The sequence below is a fragment of the Diabrotica undecimpunctata genome, chromosome 4, assembly GCF_040954645.1.
Source record: "Diabrotica undecimpunctata isolate CICGRU chromosome 4, icDiaUnde3, whole genome shotgun sequence".
Classification (NCBI taxonomy): Eukaryota; Metazoa; Arthropoda; class Insecta; order Coleoptera; family Chrysomelidae; genus Diabrotica; species Diabrotica undecimpunctata.
Genome location: NC_092806.1, coordinates 138475064 through 138502981, shown reverse-complemented (window position 1 = coordinate 138502981; position 27918 = coordinate 138475064). Strand labels below are relative to the sequence as shown.

At 32.9% G+C, this 27918-nt stretch overlaps 1 protein-coding gene across 2 annotated transcripts; it reads right to left on the bottom strand.

The window, feature by feature from the left end:
* Positions 1–101: 101 nt before the first annotated feature.
* Positions 102–27918, bottom strand: LOC140440106 (uncharacterized). 2 transcript variants are annotated; one of them, XM_072530388.1, is made up of 7 exons: positions 27581–27918; positions 11991–12126; positions 9960–10236; positions 8881–9264; positions 6764–7250; positions 6171–6420; positions 102–934 (listed from the first exon to the last, which is right to left on the bottom strand). In XM_072530388.1, exons 2-7 carry the CDS (start codon positions 12113–12115, stop codon positions 361–363), a joined length of 2097 nt encoding a protein of 698 aa, XP_072386489.1. In that variant the 5' UTR covers positions 12116–12126; positions 27581–27918; the 3' UTR covers positions 102–360. The 2 variants fall into 2 exon arrangements, with proteins under 2 accessions (XP_072386489.1, XP_072386487.1); XM_072530386.1 differs by lacking the exon at positions 27581–27918 and adding an exon at positions 20355–20722.

The following is a 27918-nucleotide window of genomic DNA, read 5'->3' as shown; positions in this document are numbered from 1 at the left end:
TCTTTAATAAATGTTTTTGATTGGTTTTCTGAAAACAATACTGATATGAAAAATATATATAACAATAGACACTAACATCAAAATAAAAATATAACTGCACATTCAAATAAAAATAATTTTATTATAACTTTCATTAACAAATTTAGAGTACACGGTACTAAGTATAACACTGTAACGACTAGATTAGGTTGATTTTTCCATTTGGTAAAAAATCAAAAATAATTTAAATATATTTTAAACGTTAACACAGTAATCCAACATAGTTATATTCTAAGACACCCACTCAATCTTTGGTTAAATTAATTGAAATAGCACCAATGCACACGGCTCTTAAAATAATACTATTAAATGCTGAAGTTTTCATACATTAGAAAATTCACTAGAATGCACGGATATGTCGTCTGCATTGTCTATAGACACTTCATTGGCGTCACTGATACTATTTTTTGCTTGTTGCTGCTGCTGCTGTTGTTGTTGTTCATCAGCAATGTTGCCAGGTAGATAGTCCTTCCAAGATCTAAACAGATACCTGGTAAACTTCCTAAGCTGCCTGAATTTACAGTAAGTAGCCCCTTCTGCGCTCTCCGTTTGCTGAGTCTGTATTAAAAAACCTTTTTCTTTAAAGGTTTGCTCCAATTTCTCCCTTTGTAAGCTTTTTCGTGATTTTCTCTTTTTCATTCGTTGACTGTGGTCTTGGCTTGACGATTGAGCCGTAGTAAAAGTTGCCGCGGGAATTTCTGGACTCATAAGAAACTCGGAACTTGTTTTGGCTCCAGGGAAATCAGGTGGTGGTGTTGGATAGATCTTTTCTCCACTAGCTTGTAAAAAAGCACCTGTGGATGAACCATGTGTTGTATTTACTTGTTGCTGTAGTGTTTCTCTTGGAAAAAATTCGTATCCTCTCATTGATTTATCGCCAGTACCACTGTAGTACCTGAAATAAATTAATTATTTTAACATTTTTGTTAAATTAAAAAAAAACACTTAATAAAAATAGTAAACCTTGATCTCAAAAACGAAAGGCTCTATTTTTTAGTATTCTGCAATTTTATAATTTTTAGAGGTCAATTGACCATATGAAATAATAAGATTCCTTTAAAGGCTTAGTCCCTTTTACATTTTTTTATATAATAGCATAGGTAATAGCCTAATAAATATATCTATTAGGTGTGTATGAAAGTGAGGTTAAATGTTCAAAATTTATGACTTGGGCTCTAGAAATACAAAGTTTATTGTATTTAAGAAAACATACTCTTATGTCAGCTGAGATTTTAGAGGAAGTAAAAAAATTGTAGCAATATGAAATGGTGCCAAATAATATAGTGGCATTACTACTAAAACACCATTAAATCTCGAAAGTTACAGTTCTTCGGACATCCTGCAAGGAAAATTATTTGGAAAACGAGTTGCAGGAAGAAGAAGAACATCTTGGTTAAAAAACCTTAGAATCTGGTTCAATACAACATCTGTGCAGCTTTTCCGCGCTGCTGCAGATAAGATAAAGATTGCGATGAAGATCGCCAACTATAAGATCGATAAGAAAGCGCGGAAGATTCGGGGTTAAAGATTGCGGATCATTCTGCCCAGACCAATTAAATGTGAAAGCTTAATTTTACTTTAAAAATGCCGAAGATATTCCTAATGTAAAACAAGAATACTTGTAAATTCTTTGGTATCTTTCTATAGAAAAAGCAATTACTAATACAAAATTAAATTAGCTTTAAATAAATCTAAAAAAAATTAATGGAAAATCCCAAAATTTTTTGGAAGATATATAAAAAAGACACACATAATATTTCCTGCTTTGACTCATCCTTTATCATTTTTGTTATTTCTAACCCCCAAATTTGTAAACGATTTCGTTTATTATACATTTATGTACACTGCAAAAAAAATAAGGCATTTTTTTTGTTAGAAGTGTACGGAACCTATACATTCAAAGGAAATTCATTTTTAAATGACTATGATCTCTTTTACGCAGAAAAATTGTTCTCGAAAGAAAACAAGCACGTACGCAATAACCTTGTCTTAAATTAAATGCGCTGAAATCGATTGTTGAAAATATTTTCTTTTCTGCAAACTGCAGATAATGATAATTTTTCAGAAAATCCCAAGATTGCGAAGATAAGATATATTCTAGCAAGCAATTTATTCGAAATGAATATTTCACATTCCGATACAAGCTGATTCGCATCATGTTGATACAGCAATACAATTCCAGATATATCAAGGTTGACGACGCGAAACTTAGTGAAACTGTTGTGGTTCATTTTGTGTTGTGCAAAAGTTTTAACCATGGACCAATCATATTACGAATGAAATTGTGTTGCACAGAATGAGAAGAAACAAAGAATTTTTGACCACCATTAAAAGGAGAAAGACAGCATATGTGGGGCACATACTCAGAAATAAGAAGTATGAATTGTTACAGCTGATTATGAAAGGTAAAATCGAAGAAAAAAGGTCCTGATAGACCACAAATATCCTGGCTATAAAACATTCGTGACTGGACCAAATTGAACACACAGACTCTTTTAAGAAAAGCAGATGATAGAGATGAATTTTCAATTGTTATAGCCAACCTTCACTAGTGGAATTGACACTAGAAGAAAAAGAGAAGTTTTAACATAAACTGCTTAAGCTTAACATAACTGACTTAAAATTATCATTGTATTTTGACAATATTTCGTCAGTGACCTGGCAATTTCTCCTATCTGCTTTTTTTTATGGAAATGAGTTATCGATGAATTCGGAATCTGCTTATAGCAAAGATTTGTCTGTAGAACTCCTATGAACGAGAAAAATGTCTAAATATATAAAAATGCCACTTGCAATTTCTCCTATCTAAATTCACGCGGTAAACTACATGCAACATGTCCTATCTTGTCAGTTTGTATAGTGCAATCATAGGGTATAGTAAGCTGTTAGACTGCGAGTTGTTTATCAACGAAATACGATATTTCTGGTAAGTTTCACAAGCTATTATGTACATATTAATGATAATATTATGTGATTATAAAATCTGAAGTAATAGGATTCTAAACTAAAACGATAAACATAGACAAAGATCTAGTTTTTATAATTTTTTTCAGATAGGAGAATTTGCAAGTAGGCAACAGATAGCGATTTACCGATAGGAGAATTTGTGTGTCTTAATAAACTGTATAGTAATCATGTCGAAGAGAACTTTGCGTATGCTTGCAATGGCTAACGAAAACTTAGTTGTAAATAGAAGCGACGAAATAGACACTCTACTAGTAAACGAACTGGTAAACTCTGGTGAAATCAACGAATTGGAAAACCTAAATATAGACAGTACGCCTATAGTTATGGTAACAGACGAACCTCAGCCTGAAGACAATCATACGATTACTACGCTTACAACATTGCAAAATTGTACGGAGCAGGAAGACTTTGACTTAAGCGATTGCTTAAAAGACTTTAACGAAATTGATTCTTTAGCGGATAATAATAATTGTATTATATCAAGTGATAGTGTATCTCAAGAAATTCATTTTTTGAATAACAGCTGTTCTGATGACAATAACTCTGTAAACCCCGCGTTAGATAATTTAACAAATAAACAAGTACTGTTGCCAAATGAACAAAATGAAAGGGTGGTATCTCTTGCGCCATATGAATGTTCTAGTGACGAAGACGAAACTTATGAAGCTACAAATACCAGTGATGATCAAGAAAGTTCTAATACTGGTATAAACAATAATATTGAAAGAAATCTGGTGAACACAAATGGTGATGTTGAAGTTACCATGAAGAGAAAAAGGAAGCTGGGTCAGAATAAAAATGAATGGAAAAGATATAAAAACAAAAAACTGCGAATGAAAGGTGAAGTATACATGGGGTTTAGTAAAAAATCCGGGAAGATCAAGCAAGAAAAGCAAAGTGTTTAAAAGAGGCGTGTACTTCAGAAAAATGTCGAAACTCCAAATTAAGATATTGCAAAAAATTTACCGAACAGTGCAGAAGTCATATCTTTAAGAAATTCTGGGGTATGACTTGGGATCAACGTAAGGTATTTGTAGCATCTCATGTATTTAAAACTCCAACATTTAAATCAAACAAGGAAAATGCAAGAAGAGAAGGTACGTACACTTACTATTTACATGACGGGAATGAAAACTTACAAGTATGTCGTACCATGTTCACAAACACATTAGATATAGGTTATAAAACTATTCACTATTGGGTTGATAATAGTTCTTGCGGTATCACTGACGAATCATCATATGTTTCTACCAAGGAAATGGTAAAGAATAGGTATACAGAAAGTCATAAATACTTGGAACAATTTTTTGAGAGTTTACCAAAACTTTTATCACACTATTGTCGTAGCGAAACACAAAAATGATATTTAGAATATTCTTTTACCAGTATGTCAGATTTGTATGGTGTTTATGTGAATAGTTTTTGTCAAGAAAAGAATATAACTCCTTTAGGTCGCAACGTATTCTCAACACGATTTAAGGAGAATAATTTTGCTTTATATACACCAAAAAAAGACCAATGCAATATTTGTTTTGCATTTAAATACAAGAATACGACTGAAGAAGAATATAGAGCTTATATAAAAAGAAAAGAAGACGCCAGAGAAGCTAAAGCTTTGGATAAAGCCACAAGTGAAAGAGATGAAATAATAGCACTAACAATGGATCTACAAGCCGTAAAGTTGTGCCCATATGTACCAGCGAACAAAATGTACTTCAAAACCAAATTGTCCTGCCATAACTTCACAGTTTACAACCTAAAAACTCGGGATGTTATGTGCTATTGGTTTTCAGAAAACGAGAATAACCAGCTCAAAGCATCCACATTTGTTTCCTGTATCATACATTATTTAGAGGAGAATTGTGTTACCGACTCCAAAACGCCAGTCGTTATTTATTCTGATGGCTGCGGTTATCAAAATCGTAATAATGTCCTGGCCAACGCTTTACTAAACTTTATCATCAAGCATAATGTGTTAGTGTTCCAAAAATATCTTGAACCGGGTCACTCTCAAATGGAATGTGACTCGGTACATAGTACGATAGAAAGAAGTCTTAAAAATAAGGAAATCCATCTACCAAGTGACTACGCTACCATTACAGTTCAAGCAAGGAAAGGAACTAAGCCATATAGAGTGAAAATATTAGACCATACGTTTTTTAAAGACTATTCATCTTCCAACCACATGCGATATTCCTCAATCCGACCTGGAAGAAAAGCTTTTGACCCAACCATTAATGATATAAAATGTATCAAATACAATCCAGCAGGGACCATAGAAATAAAAACTGAACATAAAGGAGAATACTTGCAAGTCCCCATCAAACCAAAGAATATCCCAACAATTTTGGACTATCCACCTTTATTTCTATTGCCTCCTAAAATAAAAACGGAGAAATGGCAACATTTGCAGGATCTAAAGTCGACCCTACCGAAAGATACACATTTATTTTATGATAGCCTTTTACACCGGTAGATCCTTTTATTTTGTTCGATTTGACATAATTATGAAAATAATTTTTGTTTGTTGTTTTTTCGAAGTTTCGAGTGTTTTAAATGTTTAACTTAATTTCAAAGAATTATTTATTTTATTTGGACAAAAGGCAGCTATGCTTAATTTTAATAAACAACAACTCCTAAGTTCACATTAAATAAAAAGCAATATCTCCTATGAGTAACAGTACTTAAAGCAATACCTCCTATCTCGCTTAACAAAACTAAATTCACTTAATTAACTTTTTCATAATAAGTAAACATGTCGCTTTCACGCAGATCATAAAACACAAAAAAACCATTGAAATATATTAAAATGTTTTACTTATAAAGTTTTTTGTCTCTCCTGAATAGTTTAGGTGAAGTCACATAGGAGATATTGCAAGGTCACCGACGATTTTATGTCTGCAAATTTAATTCGCATGTTAGGCACTGCAAAATGTAATTATATTTTCGTCTTGATAGGAGATGAAAGATGAATACACTCGATAGAGGGGCAATATATAGTGCACTAGATCCAGAACGTACCCTTCCAACACATTAAAAAAAAATAAAATTGCGCCTCAAAAGAAATGAGAAACGCTAAGGCCAAAAAAATGTAACATTTTAATGGACCAATGGGTTAATTATACGAATTAATATAAATGTGTAAAATATCAAGGCCTGCTTACCTAAAATTTCCTCCAGAATCTACTGACAGCATCTTCTTCTCCTGTAAGCTAGGTTTGGCACCTCCAGTAAACTTAAACTTACAAATACTGACTTCGGTAGCTGGATTAGTATTGTTTTCTGGTGGAATTGGGGGAATAAATATAGCCGACCGTTTTCTTTTGGTAGGCGATTTGTGGTTATCAGAATGCGAAGCATTTCTTTTTTTGGTGTCTGGAGCTTGCAACGGAGAAGCAACTTCTTCACGATTTACTGTAACAAAAATATACCGTAATAATATTATGGAAAAAAAATTATGTAAACTAGAAAGAAAATGTGGGCATATGAAAATTGTTTCCAATTTTGCAGTTTACAGGTTTTTTAAATTTAATTCTCTAATGCCTATTTTGAAAATTACTATTAAAATTACTATATTAAAAAACTATTTAATTTGCATTTTTTTGCTACCTCCCCCTATTCTCTTACTCAAAATCTCACTCCGACGCTAATTTCCAAAAAAAATTGTTATCAATATTTTCAACGTACTAATTAAACAAAGATGAAAATTCCACACCCCTTTTAGTTTTACTAAAAAATAGTAGTAAGATTTACTAACCTTTAGGAGAGCTAGGCTTAGGTTTAATGACTCTTGGTACCATTTTTCTCAGTTCGTTAACTCCATGATCTTTACTGCTACTAGAATTTGTTTCGGAAGGAGGTTTTGGGCTGTGATTATTAGGTAGCACATAACTATTACCGGATGCCATTCTTTGATACATCATCAATTGCTGTTGTAAAGCAATAGGATGTATAAAGACTCCAGCGTTGGACCAGTACACGTATCCTCCCGGACCAGGTACTCCATCTACCGCCTTTACTATCGGTTCAATTGGGAGAGTCCCATCAGTAATTGGAAATCGTGGTTCAATTATCGATGAATTTGGACTGGGAGATTCTTGAATTAGCTCTACGTCATCATCCGAATGCGGTTCTGATTTGATTTCTGATGTGTAAGTATTGTCGTTTTTCTTTAGCAGTCTTATTTTTAAATGATTAAGGTCCCTAATGCAAAGATTAAGAGGTTCATCTTGGTTTGATTTTTCCTAAAAAGAAGGTGCAAAATTCTACTTAATTTGTTTTATGCTTTTAATAAACAATTTTACCAATAAACTGAGTAAAATAATGGCAATGTTGTTTATACTAGTTAGCGGACTATTGATTACGGTATATATACGGTATAAGTAAAGAATGTTATGAAAAGTCAAATTGCAAGTAGAAAATAGGATTGGAAATGAATATTAGATAAAATATAGAGATAATAATGGAAAGAATGAAGAAAAGATTCTTTTACTGGAGCAATTACTTTCAAAAGCTATTTAATGACGAAAAAGAAGAACTATTATTAGAAACTACAATGGATGTGATCTATGCCATCAAAAACGCATAAGAGGGCAAAGCTACCGGCTCAAATGATGTGCCCATCAAACTATTAAAACTCATTGATGAAGATGTTATTGATGTAATGGTTAAACTCTTTAATCTAATTTATCAGACTGCCACAATCCCCAGACAATGGCTGCAATTGAACTTTGTGGCAAAACCCAAAAAGTCAAGTGCAATATCCTGCTCAGATCACAGAACAATAATATTGACAGTCGTGATATAAAAACTATATCTAATCTATATTGGAATCAAACGGCCAAGGTAAGAGTTGATAACCAGAACACCCGAAATATCCAATTACATAGATGAGACCGTCAGTGTTGCGTGCTTTCACCACTACTCTTCAATGTCTACAGTGAAGCGATTTTTAAAAAGGCGCTCTCAGATTCAATAGAAGGTATATCTATCAATGGAAAAGTTTAAAATAACTTTAGCTAAATTAGTCAACGGCATTGAGATGTGGAAAGCCATGGCACGACTACCACATTAAAGATCCGCATGTATATGCTTAGTAAAAATCATCATGAGCCACTATTTAAAACGGTGTTACTCTATTCTGGCATATATTTTTATTGATGGTTGACACAGACTTATAATATTCATTCTTTGATCTTTTTTGATTATTTCGCCCTTAAAATATGGCCTAGATATGAGACATTTGCTGTTTAAAGATCTTTAGAAGCTCACTTAAGTATTAGTCCTTCTTAAGACCTCTTTATTTGTAATAAGGACTGCCCATGGAATTTTAAGCAACCTTCTGAGACACCACGTTTCAAATGCTTCAATATGGTTTAGCGATCTTACTTGAAGTGACCAGGTCTTGCTACTGTAGATTATTTTGGCCATATACAAGCATTTGTGAAACAACAGTTTAGAAACACGAGAGGCACTTTTTTGCCTGCAGTTGTTGGTGCAGAAATGCTACAAAAAATGTCCATATTTAATTACTTTTTACATTTCGTGCATATAAATCGATATTATGAGAGAAGATTTTGAAATCAATTGCACGACGAAAAAAGTAAAAATATTGCAACTAAACTGAAACACACCCATGGTAAAAACTAGACAATTAGGCAAAAAAGTCTTAGAAACGTAGGGTAACTAGAATGAAGTTAAATTCATGTCAGTAGAAATATATTCGATTAGCATAAAAAGTGTGCACAAAAATTTTAGAAGATTAATATCAAAAGTAGTAAGTACATATCTGTATTTTTATATCAATATAATATTGACACCTATGATGTTTAAAAAAAAATATATTGCAATTAATTGGATAATGTAGGTACTCACCTCTTTTGAACTCTTTTTGATATCCTTAGTTCTACTAAATTCTTGGGTCAGTCTTTTTTCGAGTAAACTAGATATTATTCTGTTCTGAACATCGCTTCTGTTCAAACTATCCTCTTTACTATCCATCAAAGCCGACTTTTTAAAAAGATTAGGATCTTTTTCTAAATAATTTCCAGGATTGGGGGTTCCGGGAAAAATGGTTCCGTAATTTTTGTAAATAAGGTGGCAGATATCGGCTTTTTTCGGCTTTCTTCCTCGACGTGGTTTTGAGTTGTCCAATGTCATTTCGCCCATGTACGGAAGGTCTTGGTATTTTACAACTCTGCTGGAATTTTGACTTGTCGACGTAGAAGAGTTTACAGGATTCGAGGAATTATTTATTGCCTACAAATTTAAAATTATTAGTATACACTTCTATTATTCACTCGCATTAACCGTTTCTCTATCTCTCTCTCTCTCTTTCTCTATATATTTATATATACTACAATGCTAGTCAAAAGGCCGTTCCCTCCCTCGTATCTTTTAAATGGTTATACTTATAATAGTGAAATTTGGAGGGAGGTAATAAACAGATGAAGGCTTCTTAACTAATCATAACAAGTGACGTAATAGTACAAATGACGTTACAGCACCACTGTGACAGATAATTTTAAATAGGACCTTATTGTAAATGATACCTCGTTTGAAAGGTATTGAAAATACCTATTAAGCGATACTAATTTTATTTAAGTTTAAGCTCATTTTAATAAATAAATTAAATAAATACTAAAATTGCAGTTTCGCATTTAATTAATAAATATTAAAACCTCCGCCTCTGGTTACTTGTCAAAAAGTTGACGTTTTTCAATTCTCAATTGTTTTTACGTTTATATTTATATATATATATATATATATATATATATATATATATATATATATATATATATAATAAAATGTGTATCTATATGTTTAAGCAAAGTAAGTAATTTGGAATTGGTGAAAAATTTAACGCGATGACTTTTTAATATATTGTTAAATAATTGCTATAGGTCTTTAAAATAAATGTCGTGATATCTTTATTTAATTACAATAATACTTACAGAATTGGATGCTACTTGTCCACTGTTCCCTAATTCACTAAAGTACTTCTTCTGCATCTCACTTTGTACTTCGGTTATCCTCTGCAACCAACTTTTAATTGATTCATTAGGACTCTGCGTTGGGATTTGACTAAATACATTGTGATCGTCCTCTTTGGGAGATGGAGAATTTCCAAATTCCTCAGTCTCGTCCGACGATTCATGGCTAGTAACTTCAACTTTTTCTATATCGTCTTCCAAGTTTATTCCTTTGTATCTGACGCCGTCAATCTCAGAACTAGAAATCAGACATTTTGATAATAGTCACAATAGTATAATTAGAATTTCATACGTTTGCAATATGCAGTATAAGCAGAGCCTTAAAGGGTTTTAAAAAAATCTAGAATTCGAAAAAAAGATAAAAACATAGATAAATGCTACTTAAATGACTTGCGATTTGCAGATGAAATTATACTAATTAGAGCTTCTGTAAGGGAGTTTCTATAAGTTAAGAGACTTAAAACATATATCAGAGAAAGTAGTTCTAAAAACAGATATTAAGAAAACTAAGGTAAAATTAACGAAAGGAGTGGATAATAGAAAGATTGAAAATGTAGACTGAAAATATCTACTTGGGACATAAAACAAAGCAAGGGAAACATCAAACTATAGAAATTACAATAAAGATAAAAATAAGCTGGGTAAAAGTAGGTAAACTAATATTTATTATAATAGATCCAAAAATCCTGATTACTTTAAAACCAAAGGTTTTTAATAGATGTATCCTTCCTGTTATGACATACGGAATGGAGGCCATGACATTTACTAACGAATTTCTCAATACTAGACTTACAGTACCTCAAAGAGCTATTAAGAGGATTATGGGAAATGTAAGATTAAGAGATTATATAAGAAACGAAGATCTAATATGGAACACCAAAATAGAAGATGTTATCGAAGCTATCTCTAAATCTAAGAGGAAATGGGCAGAATATATAGTAAGAGATAGCGAAGAGAAGTAAACAAAGAGACTAATACAATGAGTCAAGAGCACATAAACGAGACATAGAAAAACAACAAAAATGATGGATCAACGATATTAAAGCTAAGGCAGGGAGAAACTAGCACCAGATAGATCAAGATCATAGCGAACGTGAAAAACAGAAATGATTGAGAATAAGGCGACGTGGACATTACCAGATCAACAGACCTCTAAATCAGATAGACCACGTACTAATTGAATCAAGACATGGATCAAACCAGAGAAATTACTGGTTTGATGAAGAATTCAAAAAGGTAACCAAAGAAAAGAATAACGCGTATTTAAAAATGATCAACAGAACGACTAGATGCAATATTGAACACTGTCGAGTAAAGAGAAGGGAGGAAAACAAAAGCACAAACAGAAAAAGTGGCAACAAATTAATAAAGATTTCGAAGAAATGGAAAACTTAAATAGAGAACACAAACACAGAAAATTTTACAAACAAGTTAACACAAAAAGAAACGTTTTTAAGTCACAAGCTAACCAAGTAAAAGCTCATAATGGAATTATTTTGAATGAGAGAGCAGAAATACTGAAAAACTGCTTTCAACAGTTTAGTACGCTACTTAAATAATAGGTAGAGCTATAGTAAGAGATAAGTGTATAAAACAAGAGGAAACTAAGGAACTTCGAAAAAAAAAATAGACCGGTCCAAAGAAGAAGAACAAGAAGGGGGCGACATAAAAACAGATATCTGAAGGATGTATAGATTAAGATTAAAGGGAGATTGGAGTAAGACAGATACTCGACAGATAAGGATTGAAGAATGTTTTGAGGTAGGCCAACGCTCACGAAGGGCTGTACCACCAACTAAAGATCGTGATGATGATGACGGTAATAAAAGTAAAAGATAAAACGAAACTCTGTTGTTATTTTCATAGCATACGTTAAATTTGACATGTTTCGCTTTTTCACCAATGAATGGAAGAAGCTAAAATAGCATAGAGTATTCCAATGTATTCAAAAGTAATGCAAAAAGTTTCTAGGTTTTAAAAATGATTACATACCTTATCTCCTCTACTTGTGGCTCTTCTTTTATTATGGAATGGTTAAGATCCTCACTTTTAAAAGTCATTTCGCTGGGGAATTCAACCTTCTTACAAATTACCGCTTCTAGTTCATCGGCTTGCATTGTTGCCTGTGCTGTAATAAAAACGCATTTATGATATACACATTAACTTTAGTAAATCCTCGTTGCCGTATTTATATAGTTATTAGTATTAAATAGTATTAAAAGCAATTAATAATAATAATTGTCAAATTTTTTAAATAATTACGAGCGTTGTAAAAGGTATTGGAGTATTTGATTAATTATTTTGAACGACTTCACATCAAGTTAACAAGAATGAAATTGTCTCCCTGAACAAACAATAAGGAATTGCGCAATCACTTAGCTTATTACAAGAATTCCCAAAGTGTGCAACCAAAATCCTTATTATTATAATGTTTTTGCAATCACCCCAGAGTAATAATATGACCACTCCCCTTTAACGACTATTAGGTGGTCTCCATTGGAAGGTTTTACAATACATAAATAGTTTCTTATTAAAATATTCTCTTAAAAAATAGACTTTTGCTAAAATCAAACAAATTTTATGACAAAAACATTTTAATTGATTTAATTAGATGTTTCCAAATTATCTATCTGACAGAATTGATAGAAACATTTTTGAAGAAACTGAGGAGATGTATTAATTTATTAAACGAAGAGGTCTGGAATAACCAGAAAAGATAAAGATTCAAAAAAACATAAATTTAAAGAAAATCAAAGATCAATACCATTTACTATGTGCGAAAAACGGAAGGTGTTATCATTCCATTCCAGGAAGTTACCATTCTGAATCAAATTGCTGGTTCAGCAAAAAACTAAGAAAATTATTACTTCTTTTTTTCTTATTCCTTTTTATAAGCAATTCTGCTTGTTCATTGGCGGATTAATACCTCTATGGAAGGTTGTCATCTACTGCCTTGCGACATCATTCTAGAACAGCATGGAGTCCAATATCCTATATGTGGAAAGAGGAGTCGAAGAAGAAATAATATGCCTTCGTAATCTACTCAAGTAGTTTAATCAGTAACCTATCTTCAGATTTGCGGTGAATAAAATTATGATTGCCAATATAAAAACCAACATTCAGTAATGAACATGGTAAGTATGGAGAGAAGAGAAAATATTTATGACAATTAAAAGAAATTAATAATAAATTCTTCATTTTATAAAATATTTGCTCTTATTTACAATTATATATAGATACAAGGATTTCCACAGTTTTCACTGTATTCCTTCACTCAACCGTTTTCTTCAATTTTTTCTGTTTAGCCAGTCCCCTTCCTGTAGGTTTCTTCTACTCATTGCTTCGTCCACTTCATCTCTGAAAGATCTTCGGGGTCTGCCTCTCTTTCTTCTACCTATCGGGCTCCACTCTGTTATTCTATTTATCCACCGATTTTGGTCTGCTCTTCTGACATGTCCGTACCAGGTTAACCTCTTCTGTTCGATGTAGTCTATTATGTCGGAGTTCATTCCCATTCTCCTCTTAATCTCCATGTTATTTATTCTATCTCTTCTTGTTACTCTGCAGCTTCTCCTTAGGAATTCCATCTCTGTTGCTCTTATTTTGTTTTTGGTTTTCTTATTTATTGTCCAATTTTCACACCCATAAGTGAGGATACTTCTTGTCATGGTATTATATATTTTTTCTTTGTTTTCATGGTGATGTTCTTATCCCATAGTACCGGGTTCAATTTTCGTATGCAGTCTCTTGTTTGTCCTAGTCTATTTTTTATATTTTCCTCCGTTGTTCCTTTGTTTGATATTATGAAGTCTAAATACTTATACTTGTCTGTTCCTTTGATTTGTTTACCTTCGTCTATTTCCAGCTGTTTTATTTCTGTATTCTCCGTTGGTAGGTATTCAGTTTTATTCAGGTTTATTTCCATCCCATTCTTTGTATGTTCCTGCTCCAGTTTTCACATCATAAAACTGAGGTCATCCTCGTCTTGTGCGATCACTATTTGGTCGTCGGCAAAACTTAGCGTATATAGATATTCGTTCCTTACTGGTATACCCATTCCTTCGCACTTTCTTTTCCATGGTTTCAGGGTTTTTTCCAGGAATATTTTGAACAGGGTGGGGGATGTGGAGCAACCCTGTAGTAGTCCCTTTGTCGTCTTAAATGGACTGCATATTCTATTGCCCGTTTTGATAGCTACTTCGTTATTCTTGTAGAGTGCTTTTACTGCGTTTATTAATCTTCGTGGAACTTCGATGTCTTCCATTGCTTCCCATAGTTGGTTCTAGGTATTGAGTCATATGCCTCTTAAGATCAACAAAAGCCAGATGGACGGATCTATTTTTGGCCATTCTTTTTTCTATTAGTTGTTCGACCGTGTAAATGTGATCTAAGCATGCTTTCCCCGCTCTGAATCCTGCCTGGTCTTCTCCGATTTTATCTTGTATATATATTTCTAATTTTTCCTTTATGGTCTTTCCATACAGTCTGCCTATAGACGATATAATGCTGATTCCCCCTTAGTTTTCGCAGTTTTTTCTATTTCCTTTCTTATATATTGGTGTCATATATGCTTGGGTCCATTCTGCCGGTAAGTCTTCTCCATTCAGTGCTCTCTCAAACATTTTATGTATCATACGGAATAACTTTTCCGATCCGTTTTTTATCAATTCATTTGGTATTCCGCCGGGACCTTCTGCTTTTTTGTTCTTTAGAGTTTTGATCATTCTTTTTACCTCAGCTAGGCTTAATTAGATTTCGTCATGTGTGTAGATTTCTATTCCGTCTATTTCTGATTCTTTGAATTCGGGGCGGTCTTCGGTTAGCAATTATTTATAGTATACTTGCCATTCGTTTTCTTTGATTTGACCGATCTTGATTTTCTCTGTCTTATTTCTTTGGAGCGACTTTAAGATGCGCCATGACTCTGAATTTCTCGTTTCTCCTATGTGCTGTTCTATCTCTGTGCATGTTTGTTCCCATCTTTCATTTTTTTCATTTGCCACTTTTCTTTTCACTTCTTTATTTACAATTAACTAGTTTAAATATTATAGGAAACGACAAAAAATATTTTAATGTGTTAAGACCAACCGCGCCAAATATCTAAGTTGATCTTTGATTCAAAAATTAATATTTTCAGACTCACTAAAACGGAATAAGCAACGCTATCTGACACACGCCTAGACTTTTTTTAGAATTTCAATTTTTATTTAGGTCAAGTTTTGTAAAAATTCTTTACTGCTGCTTTACGAGTTCTATTTTTAAGATTATATGATTGACTGCTGAAAATATGCTACCATTTCCTTCACGATTGTGTAAGACGTTTCTACGTTTATAAATAAATTTCTGTTGTTTGAAGCTAATGAAAAATATTTTGGCAATTGATTTAAATAACATTGTTTTAATGAAAACTTGGGATTTGTCAAGATTTTAACTTATTCATACATTGTATTTACTAAGGTATTTAGATAATTGGAACTAAAAAAACCTATCTCAGTCGGTGTAAGACTCATGAAGCCACACGATATCATCATCATTTGGTAACTATTTAATTAAATTCATGTTCTTAGTAAATCAGCGTATAACAAATGAGCTCAACGTATGAATTAGAAGAACATGATCGAGAAAACAGCACAGCCTAACACTGCCTGGACACATTAAAACAAAAACTCTCCGTTTATTCATGTCGCCTAAGGAGATACATAGTTAGTAACAACTAGAAATGCGACATATATTTTTGAGCATGCAGAAAAGGCTTTCTATAGGAAACTGAATTCCACTGTCGAAAATGAAAATAAATCCTGACCAAGCCAATAAGAAATTTATGAATTTTGGGGAAACCAACTTTCGACGCCAGCTACTCATAACAACAATGTTGGATGGATTAGAGAAACGACGAACAACTGTCAACACTACAGGAATATTCCTTATGAACCTTTAACCACTAAAGAAGTTTCGAACATTATTAAATATTTCTAAGCTGGAAATCTCCTGGACCAGACGGAGTTCAAAACTTCTAGCTAAAGAAGTGTTGGAATGTTTATAAGCTTTTACAACGGTATTAATTAATCATATTATTTCTAATCCACAAAAAATACCATCATTTCTTATCCAGGGAACCACGTATCTAATACCAAAGTATCAAAATAACAACCAAGATCCAGCCAAATACCTTTCAATTACTTGTTTTCCAAATTTGTACAAAATGGTCACATCCTGTGTAGCCCGGCGTATCTACCAACATTGTGCTCTAAACAATATCAACAATATCATAGAGCCTTAACAGAAAGGATATGCTAAGGGCTCCATGGGTTGCAAAGAACAACTTATTATCGACTTAATCATTTCTAACCAGGCATACACCAAAAAAGGAACCTTTTTACTGCCTTCATTAACTACACTAAGGCCTTCATTGACTACAAGAAGGCCTTTGATTTAGTTCGGCATAAATGGCTTATAGATATATTAAAAATATGTAAAGTCGATGATGATCTAGTGGCCTTTTTGAAGCATATAATGGCAGAGTGGAAGACTAAAATTCACCTTCAAATACCTGGTGAAACCAATATCGAAACTGAAGATATCCCAATTAACCGGGGCCTTTTCCAGGAGGAGTCGTTGAGTCCACTTTGGTTCTGTCTAACGATGTACCCACTATTAGAGCTACTGAACTCAGGATTTAGCATTAAAAATAACAATACTGTTGTGGCTGACCTTAATCATCTGTTGTATATGGATGATTTGAAATTAATGGCTTCCACTCCAAACCACCTAGACCAGATTCTAAAAACTGTAGAAACTTTCTCAAATGTTATCAGTATGCATTTTGCTTTGACTACACAAGTGCCGTATACTAAATATAGTCAGAGAAAAGGTTCAGCCCGGAGGTTTCGATATCCAAGATGGACAAAACGTCGATGAAATGGGTGAAAATGATATGTATAAATATCCCGGAGTAGAGCAAGCGAGGAAAATTTACCATAAACAAATGAAAACCGAAATAACTTCCGAGTTGGTACAAAGAGTAAGGCAACTAAATCGGTGATATATTAACAGTAAAAATTTGTTTTAGGCATTAAATACGTACGCCTGTTCCGCGCTGAGCTACTCATTTGGTATTATAAAGTGGTCAAAAACAGATATAAAGAATCTTCAGCGGAAAGTACAAACACTTCTCACAAAGGCGCAAAACCACTATCCACGCAGTGCAAAAGAGAGAACAAGATTACCGCGCCATCAAAGAGAAAGAGGACTTATGGACATAGGTGAACAACTGAATCATAAACAGGTGACTAATTTAAGAACATACTTTCAGGTAAAGGCTGAGACATCTACCTTACATCGAGCAATTTGCGCAGTAGATGATACAACGCCGCTTAAACTGAGGGAACAAGAAATGGGCGACATCTCAATGAGATCAGCCAACAATATGTCGACAATACAGCATCGAACTATTGGTTGAAATACTGCTCTACATGTATAAGCTATACTGGGACCTCACTGTGCTCATAACCCAACCAGTGGTACATAATAGACCGGATCTCATTATAGTTAATAAACTTACTAGGCAAAGAACACTTATTGATTTAGCGATACCTAACACCAATAATTTGAGTGTTAAATACAACGAAAAGTTCGCCAAGTATAGAGATCTAGAAATATAAATTAAAAGACAATGGAGAATGGAAAGTACCCAGACAGTCCCAAAAACCTTTTAGAGAACATAAAACAGTTGGGTCTAAAAGAACATATTTATAAAGCCATGCAGAAAGCTGTACTCCTTGCGACGTCCAAATGTGCACGAAAATTTTTGGGAGATATTCCAGCATACCAATTCACTTAGGGCTCGATATCACGGAAACAGTCCCACCAGAGCTCAATTCTTTTAATACCGTAGGTATCTGGGATGATTGAATTTTCCCCTTAGAGGAAGTGTGAGCCGTATGGCCAAATCTGGATAAAGGAAGACAGACTATCAAGAATTGTTTAGAATGAAAATTTGATGTATACACATTTTTATTAACTTACACAACTACTTCTTAGCTTAATAATCCTTCAAAAGGCATAATTTTAAAAGAAAACTTCTTTTTGTTAACTTCTTGCTTATAGTCAACGATAGACTTCTTTATATTTTTTCATACTTTTTTACATTTTTAATACGTTATTTGCAATCAGTTTTTTTGTTTTTTTTTTGCATATTATTTTTCCAATTACTTATCTGATGTTTTATGAAATTTTCTTCCAAATCTTCTCAGGTTTTCTGTTTGATATTTTAAAAATCATTTCCGCTCCTAAACTTTGTTTAGTATTGTATTTCTAATTTTGCTTAAAGTGCTAGATCCATTGTTACTTTATTTTTTGTTTCATTTTTGCAATCTACGTATTAACATATCTGTTTTTATGTTATTAGTCTTTTTTCTTGGTGACCGAATAAACAAAAATAAAAACCAAAACTAGAAATAAGACAAGTTGAATAGCTTAATAAATGGTAGAGTCATTATTACGCAAACGATTTGAATGACCTGGCGAAAATATGATAATTTTAAAATATTTACAGACCTCAGGTAAAACCATCCTGAATAAAATAGGCACCTTGGATCAAATCAGGTAATATTAGATGGTTGAAGCACAGCGCTGGTCCAGTTTCCTTCCGATACACGACAGCCTTCAAAAATAGGAAATTATCCTGCTACACTAATACACAAAACTAGCGGTATATAAAAAACTATTAATATTAGTGGAAGATTTGTGTTCTCTTAAAGAAAACACCAAGAAACTTAAGGTATACTGGCAACGCTTATAAGAAGCCCTATGGAGAAAATTCATGAGCAAAAATGGTGTTGACACTGGTAAGACCAATATACCATACAAAGTAAGGTACCAATAGTAAAGTACCAATACATAAGAAACTTTTAAAAAAGTGCTGCAAATTGCTTCCTAAAAGATTGTTGTGGTGGATATGTTTAAATTTGTTTTAAATCACTTTAATGGGTATTAAGATATAGAGCTACCTATCAGAAAACTATCCAGACAATCTGATGCTCAAAAATAAATTAGAATCTATAAAAGATGGCCTAATAAAAAACAAACATGTGCTAGGGCACCTTCCAGACATCAAAAGTGGGGATCTAAACATGACATTACTAAATCTTACAAACAAAAAAAAAGACTCAAAGTGAAGAGCTAAACAATCTTGGGCTGCAAGTCGTACTGGAAGCCTAACTACAAAAGAAGTAATGATTTAAGACATGAACCTGTAAACTTGCAACAATCATTTTTATGTGAGAGACCAAAGAGATGAAGACAGAAGAAACATCACAGCGGCAGTAAGGTGTACATTTAAAAGATTGAATTTTGGTGTAATACCAAAAAAAAAGTTACTGTAGTTTATCTAGATCAGCAGACTTATTAGTCAAGTTTAATAAAAGGGCAGTATTTAATACAAAGATCTTACTAACTAATTGTCAGATTGTCAGATTATTACACGTATAAACACGTATCATATCCAAAGTTATAGACAAGCCATTATATTGTTAAAAAGTTAAGAGTATTTTAGGATAAAATTAGGTATTTTTAATAATTTAGAAAGAGATAAAAAATACGTACATCGAAATAGGCAAGATCATCGAAGAACTTATTAAACTAACGTGAAACTGGATGGATATTGTTGCAAAATTGAATAATAAATAAGGGGATATTGAAATGGTAATTGAGAAAGTAAAAGAGATACAAGATCATTCACAACAAATACATGCTATACATATGATCTCAAAAGAGTCAGAACAAAGTTAATTCAAGCAGTTAAGAATAGAGAAGGAAAGAAATCATACGTTCAAAAGTGAGGTAGACAGACTAGACGATGACGACAACGAAGAAAAGAATATAAAACAATATTCCATAATGATTTGATCTGGTATAATAATGGCTGCAATATAAATCACGTGTTTCCTGCCAGCCAATTAAAAAAAATAAATATGAACAATTATGGATTTAATTGGATTTTAGTTACGTATAGTTTTTTTAAGTAAGTCAGTGTTTTTGACAAATATTTCTTTTTATAAAAGAAACTGCTATATAAAATACACAAAATAAAAACAAATGTTTTGATTTTAAAAATATAAAAATCAAATATTGCGTTATGGTAAAGTAATTTTGCAAGTCATGTTGTATTTAGACTTTTCAAACATTTTGTAAGCATCACAGAAGTATCCATAAATGGTACTAAATTTCACTATATTGGGTATTTTATTTTAAAATCCTTTGAATATCCAGTAACAATTTATGTGTTTAGTACAAGATTATAAGTGTAAGAAACTATTAGGAATTTAAAAATTAATAATATGCAACCACACAACTCACTTTCACTTATGTCATCCAACATGATGAAAAATAGTTCTACGGAAACTTATCACTAAAATCACAATCACTTAATTATACTGTTTTAGTTAAAAAAATAAAATTGGAAAACATCAGTCTATTGGATCTAGAAAACAATGTCACCAAAGTCCTCGGCAGCTCTTCGAAAAAGTTCCGTACCCGTAAAAACCATCTTCGAAAAAGATTTGCACAGAGAGCGCGCCGTTTCCCGTGTAAGGCGTCCACCGGTTTATTTTTGGCGCCGAGACGCCTTTCCTGTCCCCTCTCGCCGGTTTTTCGGTATATTCTGAAAATGGCCGTGGTGTAACCCGAGCTAGTGCCTTAAATGGAACTGCGCGGGCTTTTCTGAGTTATTAATAAACGTGTTCTATTGCCCAAGCCGCTCTTTGGATGTTTGTGCATTTTGGGGATAACATGGGCGTCGATATCGTCCAAAAATAAAGATATTATAAAACAGCACGGACGGCTTGCACTCCGCATCGGTGCAGTATAAATAGATTTAAGGTTTTTTCTAACTTCCGCGACGGATGTCGATTACAGTTCTTCTTGCAGTAAATCTAAAACGGGATGTGTTCCTCATTTAATGAAGCTATTAATTAAATATGTAGGTCAATATGAAGGGAAGTTTTATAACAGGTATAATTCAAGAAATTGTTTGGAAATACCTTTGTAAAATTTGAAGATAAAAGAAAATCGTAAAGTTTTTCTTAACATTTACACCGTTTTAAAAACAAAGGACGGAAATAATATTTGCTACACCTGTATTGTTATGCCTTTATTCTTCGATCCCCGATGTTATTGTAAACATTGATAGTATTGCTATATTTCGTAGAGATAGAGGTACTCGTCGAGAGGAAGGAGAATGCATCTATTTAGCACATGAAATTACCAATACTTTTTCCATCAGTAATAAAACAATAGACGTACCAGGTATGGAAATTATCCACTTACTTATTACTAATAACTCTTTCACATTTATTATAGTTTGTTTATACCGACCTCCGGATACAGTACTACTCAGGACAATATGCTTATTGACAAACTAGAAAATTATCATCCCTTGAAAATCTCATTGTTTAAAACAAAAAAGTTTTTAAACAAATTTGTTTAAAAACTTTATCATGAAGTCAGATTTATTACAGCTGATAACTGAACCTACAAGGTTTAGAGCCGACAATAATCCTTCAATTTTAGATTTTTTTTTTCACAAATTACGATCAAATTTCTTTACTTGAAGTGTCCTCTTCTGTGGGTCTTTCTGACCACTCGCTTATTACTGCTCACATTCAATTTAGTTTAACACCGTTTTGCAAAAATAATTTCGAGTATGCCGCCACTGATTTCTTTAATGTAATTCAGTTTTATTCTAGTTAAACTGGCAATCTATTTTTCATAATCACTGTGATCCATCGTCAAGTTGGGACTCTTTTCTTCATACTGCTACTACAACAATTTCTGATAATACAATCGAACGGCAGCTATACAGAAATAAATCGACTAAAACTTTAGACTAATATCTGAGCTACCCATTTAATTTGACATAAGCGAAAGCTTTGGCGAACATATAAACTTACTGGTTCCCTTGATGATTTTCTTGTCCACCGTAATTTTTGTAGCCGAATTAAACAATCGTTGCTAAAGTTAAGAACAGAATTTGAAGAATCTATCAATTGCAAGTGATTATAGTAAAAAAGTTTATTAGTATATTCGCACATCTTTATCTTCTAAAGTCTCTATACCAATACTTTAAAAAGCTGAAGGGTCTTTATGCCCTAGAATAACGAATCTTTGGAATGTTTATCGTTATTCAAATCATGAATGTCGTTATCGTTATTATTTCTCATGTTTTTATAGATGAACCTAACGATACCATTCCCGAAATAATGTACCCGCGTTTGTCTAAAACTCTTGATAGTGTATATTTCAGGCCGGATGCAATTCAACATCATTTATGGAAACTACACAATATTTCATCAACTGGATTAGACGGACTCACCTCCTTTTTCCTTAAACAATGTGCAGAATCTATAGTCATCCCTATATCTCTCATAATGAATGCTTCTTTTAATCGAGGTTCTCTCCCCTCGTCCTGGAAATTAGCTTCGGTTACTACTATATTCAAGAAAGGAAATAAACTTGATTGCAATAATTATCCTCCAATCAGCCTGGTTCCTTTTGTCGGCAAGGTCATGGAATCGATTATTTTGGAAGCTATGTCTATGTTTTTTCTTCAAGAAAATGTCATCCCTCACCAACAGCATGGCTTTATCAAAGATCGTTCAACGATCACAAACTTACTTCATTTTGTAAATGATTGGTCACTATCTTTAAACAATCGGCATCCTGTCGATGTAGTCTACTTAGATTTCTCCAAAGCTTTCAACCGTGTTCCCAAACGTCGATTACTAGCTATTATATATTGGATTACTATGGTATCCGCGGAAAGTTAAAAATTTGGATTCGAGATTTTCTATACGACAGAAACTTCAGGGTTCGTGTTGGGGAAGCCCTCTCACTGGATAAGCCAGTCAAAAGTGGAGTCCTACAAGGATCAGTACTTGGACCGTTACTATTTTGTATCTAAACTAGTGACCTTTGACTCATTGTACTCAGCAAGGTTTCCATTTACGCTGATAATTTTCGCAGTAGCCAGTGATCTACCCAAAATGGGAATACAGCAATAGAAAATAGCTGCTCAGGACCGACAACAATGGAGGTAAATAGTAAACGCGGCCAAGACTCACATAGAGTTGTAGAGCCAAATGATGATGATGATGACTATCCATGGCTCATCTCACAACATTCGAGCAGCGACGTCTTCGAGGTGACCTAATTATATTCGTTTTTTAAAACATAATTTTGGGAACCTTAACACCACATTCACTTTAAATCAAGACGAAAGATTAAGAGGCCATCGTTACAAATTAAAGAGGGAACAAACGACTGCAATGTCCAGGATGAACTTCTTGCCAAATAGAATATTTAATATCTGGAACAAATAAAATAAAGAACTGAGAGAGAGGACCATAGAAGAAGATCTATGGAACAACCAGTCTAAGTGGCGATTGGAAGTCGAAAAACGGCGGAGAACGTTATAAACCAACAAGTAGTAGTAGTAACAAATAAAATGCTTTTTGCCTCATGAAGTCAAGTTATACTGAAATCTTTGAAGGCTACACCTACGAATCGGTAACAGTTTTAAACTGCAAACAGTTTCTTAAGCAACTGGCAACCAAAGTAATTTTACTGCGCTTATTAGGAAAAATCTATAGGCCTTAAAGCGATTCGGTTTCAAGACCTACGGGCTGATCACATAGGACAGTATAATTTTGTTTTGTTTATGTTTAGTGAGAGACTACTAAAGATCTGTAAACATTACTTGATAGTGTCGTTTAGAACTGTAAAGAAGCAGGTCTGGATCTGAACATACGGAAAACCAAATAAGTAAACAACCAAATATAAGTCCGTCTCTGTAAATACTTAGTACCAATCTTGAACAAGTTGATCAAATTGTTTACCTTGGATATCAGTTAGACCTACAGCTGGTATTTCGTTTGTGTCTGGTGTTTTTAAATTTTTCATTAAACTTATTGCTATATATATTTTTTTATTTTTTTACGAAGGGAATTTTGTATCCGTATACGCATTTAAGGTGATTCTTTGCCTATAGTGGTCATAAAGCTCCTCAATATATGTTCTTCATTGTTGTAGGTTCTTTGTAGACCTGGCAATTCGTTAACCTTTTTGTGAATATTGAAGCTGTTATGTTTTTGTTGAATTTGCCGCACATGGATACGGCAAAAGAAATGATAGAGGACACACATTGATGAATTACTTGAAGGAGAAGCAACTTTATGCAATGAATACATTCTTTAAGAAAAAACCCCAAAGAAAATGGATATGGATTAGTTCCAATGGTGAAACTAAAAACGAAATTGATTATATTGTTTCAACGCAAAAATCCATGGTTAAAAACGTAACAGCCCTAAATCGCTTCTCAACTGGTAGCGACAATAGACTAGTCCGAGCCAAACTGATCATTGATAGTAGATTTGAAACAGGAAAGAAAGTAGAAAATAATCAGAAATTAGATAGGGAAAACAAAGAAAAACAGACGTACGAAGAGAGATTAAAGGAAATATTGCCGTCCAAGGAAGATGTAGAACACAAACATATCGATGAAATAAACATGATATTTACTGAAACTCTAATGAAAGTGAGTAAAGAGATAGCACAAACAACAAAAAAAGAAAGTTTTATATCCCAGGAAACAAAGATTGTTATGAACACAAGAAGAACATTACTAGAACAAGGGGAGAGAAATAAAATGGAATACAAAGAAATAAACACAACTATTAAAAAAAAATCAAGGAGTGTAAACGGAGAGTACAGGAAGAAAAGACTTGAAAAAAATACAAACATGAAATGCTTAAAGCAGAACCTGGGAAACATACAAACTAATAGCATAAAGAACAAAGAAGAATTGGAGACCAACAATATAAAAGAAATTTTACAGATAACGCACGAATATTATACAAATCTCTATAAAACAGAACAAAAACCAACCCAAGAAATCCGTAATCAGTTACAACTGAAAATAAAGAACGTTAACTCTGAACTACAACCAGAAATCAGTAAAAATGAAATAAAAAAGGCACTCAAAGTAATGAAGAATAACAAATATCCTGGGAAAGATGGAATAACTGTGGAAATGCTAAAAAATGGAGGAAAACTACAGTGGAAGTCCTTTATGTACTAATGAATAAAATATTGAACACAAAACAGATACCCACCACATGGAACGAGGCAATAACACTATTACTATTTAAGAAAGGCGATAGAAAAGATCTGAAAAACTATAGGCCCATAACGCTACTGAATGTAATGTACAAACTGTTAACTAAACTACTAACAAACAGATTAACAACTAAGTTAGATAATTATCAGTCAAGAGAGCAAGCCGGTTCTAGAAAAGGATTCAGTACAAGCAACCATCTGCTTACGATAAAAATATTAATTGAAAAGGCCAACGAATATCAAATTCCAATGTATATGGCATTTGTAGACTTTGAAAAAGCATTCGATAAGGTGGAACATTGGGCAGTAAAGAAGTCTTTACAAAATGGGAGAATAGACTATAGATATACGGACTTAATTTCCAATATATATGATCAAGCAACAACATCCATCAAAATAGTTAAACAAACGGAGCCCATTAAAATACGGCGAGGAGTCAGACAGGGTGACACTATATCACCCAAACTATTCAATCAAGCTTTGGAAGGCGTAAATGGCCAATACTTGAATCACTTGAGATATGCAGACGACATTGTATTAATAACAGATAAAAGGGAAGAATTACAAAATTTGATGGATGTATTAAAATCAACAAAAATAGGTCTACAAATGAATTATAATAAAACGAAAATTATGACCAACCAACCAGAAGAATTAATAATTACAATTGCACAAACAACTATGGAACAAGTAAAAGAATATGTATATTTGGGACAACTAGTTAAAATAAAGAAAATCAGACCGGAGAAATAAATAGAAGGATACGGTTGGCTTGGGTATCCTTCGTAAAACTTTCCTATATACTAAAAAATAGAAAATACTCCCAATATTTAAAAACAAGAATCTTCAACCAATGTATACTTCTTGTTCTCACCTACGGTTCTCAAACTTGGACGTTTACAAAGGAAAACATGGAAAAAATAGCAAAGACCCAAAGAGCCATGGAAAAGCAAACGCTGAACATCAGGCTATCAGACAAGAAAAGAAATACTTGGATCTGCAACAAAACAAAAATGACCGATGTATTAACGCAGATAGCAAAACTTAAGTGGAAGTTCGCTGGACATACCATAAGACAGAAAGACGACAGATGGAATAAGATGATTATACACTGGAGACCATATAGTTACAAACGAAAAAGAGGAAGGCCACAAATGAGATGGTCAGATGACTTGAAGAAACACGCAGGGCCGAAGTGGATACTAACTGCCTACAATAGAGAGACGTGGAAGAAGGAAGAGGAGGCCTATGTCCAAAATTGGACAGCAAGGGCTGTATAGATAAATATAGATGTTTTTGTTGTAGCTCTTCAATTTCTTCAAACTTAGTTTTATGAAATTTTCTATTGCCTCTCTTATTTTACTACGTATTTGGTACGTTGTTGCTATTGTTTTATTCATGAGTTGCAGTATTTCGTCACTTATCCATTCTAGTTTTACTGCGTTTTAGTATTTCCTTCTTCTTTATTTACTTAAGAGCTAATCATGCCATCTTTTGTTTGTATTGTGTTCGTTTTGATGTTTAACTTTTATATTTAAGGTTCATAAGTTATTGTTTATTTTTTCTTTTATATAGTGGTGCGTTTCTTTTTTCATTAAATGTCTAATATCAATTTGATTTAGTTTACTTCCTTTTACTGCTTTTTTGAATATAATGTTTAATCATACCATTAAGAGATTATGATTATTACACAAAATAACTGTTAGCTCGCTATATGGAAGGGTCTAGGAGGCCAAACGACCCCTTTAAACTAGACAATCTGCAATCTAGTGTAAAAAAATCCAAATGTATAATATGTTTGACTAACAGTTTAACAAGCAAACACAAAAAGATAATAAAACGAGTAAACAAAACAAAATAAAATTATGTTAGAAAATACTAAAACAAACTTGACGTCACAAAATAAGACAGGAATATACATGTATCTATTATTAAAGGTATCAAAATCCTAAGTTATTTATTAAGTTACGATTTTTATAAGTAGTGAATTATGAAAAACGCGTATAGAAACTGGTAGATAAAAAAATCCTGGATCATAGAAATCCTTTAAAAAGTGTCTTCATAAAGAATGGAATGCTATAATGGTTAGCGTAGACACAAAGTATCAAAACAGGCGTGAATTACTAAAATAATGAGAAAAACATAGTTCAATTTTGGAAAAGAAAGACCTAGAAGAACTGAATAACGAGAGAAACTATAGACTGAGATTGAAAAAAACAGAATTGGGGAATATATTGAGCAAATAGGTACGTAAAAAATTATTTAAAGAAACATTAGGATATGGAATTAAAGAAATGGCCTTATTTATACATAAATTTTTGAAGTAAGTAACTATTGAGCTTCGATAACATCGCCTAGTCATTAGTGGTATACTGAGTGAAAAAATAATATTGAATAACTTTATCAATTACCTTATCAAATGCTCCATATTATGTGTTTCTTACGGCACGATCAGTATCACAAAACACAAACAAAAATTCAAATTTGAACTAATCACACCTCAACACAAAACAAAACATTATGCACGGCGTTAAGTTTATGTAAATATATATCGCTAAATACTAATATTCTGTTAATTAGCAAAACGTATCACTTCACAATTTATCCAAAAGGATGTTTAAATCCAGGAAAACAAAATGTTAAGTCTTATTAAAAATCAATGCGGGAAAACTGTAATCTTTTATTTTAAGGCCGCTTTTCTCGCAGTTCTAAGCTCAGGAGCAGCTATAACATCGTCTTTCTGACTTGC

What these genes read in the sequence shown, in the direction of transcription:
- LOC140440106 (XM_072530386.1), bottom strand. Translation starts at nt 20,376, where the DNA reads ATGTTGGATGACATAAGTGAAA. An exon ending in CCACAAGTAGAGGAGATAAG is followed by an intron (nt 10,237 to 11,990) that starts GTATGTAATCAT and finishes TCTGATTTCTAG; the next exon opens with TTCTGAGATTGACGGCGTCA. An exon ending in TAAGCCTAGCTCTCCTAAAG is followed by an intron (nt 6,421 to 6,763) that starts GTTAGTAAATCT and finishes TTTTTGTTACAG; the next exon opens with TAAATCGTGAAGAAGTTGCT.